The following is a 3,524-nucleotide window of genomic DNA, read 5'->3' as shown; positions in this document are numbered from 1 at the left end:
CTACATTCACACGAGAGTCGGGGATATACTTGAAGGGAAATAAGTGACAAGGCAGTGGAGAAAGAATAGGGGAGTGGGATAGCTCTACCAGGGAGCAGCTATCGATATGATGGGCCGAGCGACCTTCCCCTTTGCTGTATCACCCTCCAATTCTCTGAAGGAAAGTTGCCTTTCCTGTCTGAGTTCACCATTAGGTTTCAATTCACTTTGGCAGCTAAGCAGAGATGAAGGGGCAGGACTTAATGAATGTGGGGTTTAAATTCATTAAAGAGATTGATTTCCCAGTCAAAATGAGAATAGTGTGGTTCCAAAGCACTGAACAACAGATCCAGGTGTAATTTCAAGGGCAGTGTTCGGGGAAAATAATGTGTAAAATTAGGAAAGACCTCTCCTCAGTTAAATTACTCATGAGACTTTCTGTGTTGACTGTTGCAAGATTGAAGCTCACACACCATCAATGCTATATTCTGGACACATTGAGCATCCACGTGATGTCATGAGCAAAACGATGAGATAAATAATCAGATACAGTGAGCGCTTGAAGTTACACATTCGTGGTTGTATCCAGAAACGAGGGGCAGCACTGAGCGACATTTTAACAGATGTTTGACACAGAATCTTCCTCCATCAAAACCCACAAAGTCCTGGTGTGGAGTCTGAAATCTGGAGAGATTCCCCTTAGTGCTGAAGAGATGTGTCACTGTACCTGCTGATGCCTCAGAATTAAGGCCTCGCTGAGTGTCTGGATGCTGTTCTCGCTCAACGTCTCTTTGGCAGCTTTGAAGAAATCTTCAATTATTTCGTGCACCTTCACGAGATTTTGAATAATCTTCCTGCGGCTCGGAATCAGAAATCCCAGAGATGGGAAAGAGTTGAACAGCTGGATTGGAACAAGAACATAAGGATCAGGCCTTTGGAGGATCCAGTGATCGCTCGTCCACGGTCAGTGCAGCAACTACTTACATTCAGTGATGCTTCATGGGAGATAGGAGATTATCATGGCAACACCTCACTTCCTCTCCTCTCCTCAGTGCCCCTACCCCAACCCATAAACCCTCCAAATTTACAGCTTTAGTTTGAATGCTTTAGCTCTCATCCAGAATGGGTGACCTATCAGCTATCATCTGTTACATATGGATTCCAAAACTCAGATACAGGTCAGACCAAGTAAGGACAGCAGATTTCCTCCAAATTAGTGGACCAGCTGGGCTTTTCTTGCCAATTATATTCATCATTATACTCTTAAATCCAGATTTGTATTGTTAAAGCGAATTGAAATTCCGCCATCCACCACAGCAGGATTTGAACCCGGCTCCCCCAGGTTGATGTCACTTGCATCATTTTCCTTCATGTGGGAAGCTGAGGGAATCACATCTCTTGAAAGCATTACCCCACCTCCCCCCCACCACACCCCGACCCCACCCACTCCCTCTCCATATCAAGAGTCTGGGAGAATGATTCCACTTCGGGGAATCTTTCTGTGATTCTATAAAATGCCTCACTTCATTCTAAATGAGTTCAGAAAACTCATTACGGTGACAACACGTTCAGAGCCAGGCCAGGTTAATTTTGTCAGTGCTGAAAGAGGGCCATTGGACCTGAAACTTTCTCTCCACAGAGGCTACCAGACCTCCTGGGTCTTTCCAGCAACTTCCCAACCATTTTCTGATTGCCAGCAGTTCTTTGCTTTATTTTAAAATAGATTTCCACGTTTATTTTCTGACCAAAAGTTTTCCAATTTAGCCCACGTAAGCCTGTCTCACATATCAGCATTTATGACTGAGACAGAATGTTAACACGATTCTTCAACCTGTAACAAGTCAGATGTGAAAGTTGAAACTTTATTGCTGGAACAGCACAGCAGGTCAGGCAGCATCCAGGGAACAGGAGATTCGACGTTTCGGGCACAGGCCCTTCCTCAGGAATGTGGACGTCACACACACCAAATTGCAAATGACCTCAACACTCAGCCTGAGTACAATACCACAAAACGACAATTACATGTATTGGAGCTGTTCCCAACAGTCTCGTGTTCTCATTAACCATGTTTGTTAGGTGGATAAATACTTCATTGTTATAATCAAAACGGTCTCCAAATATGATGGAACAGACGATATTGCTCACAGCCAAATACATAATCTGTGCAGTTTCAAAAGGCTGACCTGTGAATAAACACAGAATTCCATTACAAAAAGGCCTCTAAACAGTAATCATACTTCAATCATTGTCCTCTTTCACAAAGCACAAGTTACTCATATAAAACAAAGAACCGCAGAGAACAGTACATTACTGGAACAGGCCCTTCGGCCCATCGAGCCTGTATTGATGCATGAAACCTTTCTGAACTAAAACCCTTCTGCCTCCACACACTCCATATCCCTCTATTCCCTGCTTCTTCAGGAATCGGTCCAGTTCCCTATTCAATGTTCCTGTTCTGAAGAAGGGGACTCGAAAGGTTAACGCTGTTTTCTCTCCCACATATATGCCCCGACCTGCTGAGTTTTGTCAGAATTGGGAAGATTTAAGATTAATCAGGAAGCGGGAAGTCAAAATTGCAGCTTTTAGATGAGTCATAGTGATAGGGATGTACAGCATAGAAATAGACCATTCCATCCAATTCATCTATATCTAGTGCCTTTTGCTTGTACATGGCCCATATCCCTCTAAACCCTTCCTATTCATACACATGTCCAGATGAATTTTAAATGTTGTAACCATATCAGCCTCCACCACTTCCTCTGGCAGCTTATTCCATCCATGTACCCCCCCTTTGCATGAAAATGTTGCCCCTTTAGGCGTCCATTATATCTTTCCCCTCTCACCCTAAACCTATGCTCTCTAGTTCTGGGCTTCCCTACCCCAGCGAAAAGGCCTTGTCTATTTACCTGATCCATGCCTCTCATGATTTTATAAACCTCTAAGAGGTCACCCCTCAGCCTTCGACACTCCAGGGAAAACAGCCCCAGCCTATTCAGCCTCTCCCTATAACTCAAACCCTCCAACCTGGCAACATCCTTGTAAATCATTTCTACACCATTTCACATTTCACAACATCCTTCCTTGAGGAAGGGAGACCTGAATTGCACAAAATCTTCCAAAAGTGGCCTAGCCAATGTCCTGTACAACATGACTTCCCAACTCCTATACTCACTGCTCTTACCAATAAAGAAAAGCATACTAAATGCCTTCTTCACGATCCTATCTACCTGCAACTCCACTTTCAAGGAACTATGAACCTGCCCTCCAAGGTCTCTTTGTTTAGCAACACTCCCGAGGACCTTACCGTTAAGTGCATACGCCCTGCCTGATTTGCCTTTCCAAAATACAGCATCTCCGATTATTTAAATTGACCTCTATTTGCCACTCTTCGTCCACTGGCCCATCTTGCCAAGATCCTGTAGTACTCTGAGATAACCTTCGTTGCTGTCTGCAACACCTACAATTTTGGCATCATCTGCAAACAAACCAATAATACTTCCTGTGTTCACATTCAAATCATTTATATAAATGATAAAAATCAATGA

At 43.7% G+C, this 3,524-nt stretch overlaps 1 protein-coding gene across 1 annotated transcript; it reads right to left on the bottom strand.

Moving 5' to 3' along the window:
• Positions 1–590: 590 nt before the first annotated feature.
• LOC122545730 (cytochrome P450 2E1-like) lies at positions 591–2,187 on the bottom strand. Its single transcript, XM_043684663.1, has 2 exons — positions 2,002–2,187; positions 591–880 (listed from the first exon to the last, which is right to left on the bottom strand). Exons 1-2 carry the CDS (start codon positions 2,134–2,136, stop codon positions 698–700), a joined length of 318 nt encoding a protein of 105 aa, XP_043540598.1. The 5' UTR covers positions 2,137–2,187; the 3' UTR covers positions 591–697.
• Positions 2,188–3,524: the final 1,337 nt, after the last annotated feature.

The sequence above is a fragment of the Chiloscyllium plagiosum genome, unplaced genomic scaffold (assembly GCF_004010195.1).
Source record: "Chiloscyllium plagiosum isolate BGI_BamShark_2017 unplaced genomic scaffold, ASM401019v2 scaf_28394, whole genome shotgun sequence".
Lineage (NCBI taxonomy): Eukaryota > Metazoa > Chordata > Chondrichthyes > Orectolobiformes > Hemiscylliidae > Chiloscyllium > Chiloscyllium plagiosum.
The sequence above is the reverse complement of the archived record's forward strand: the minus strand, read 5'-3'. Positions and strand labels throughout refer to the sequence as shown.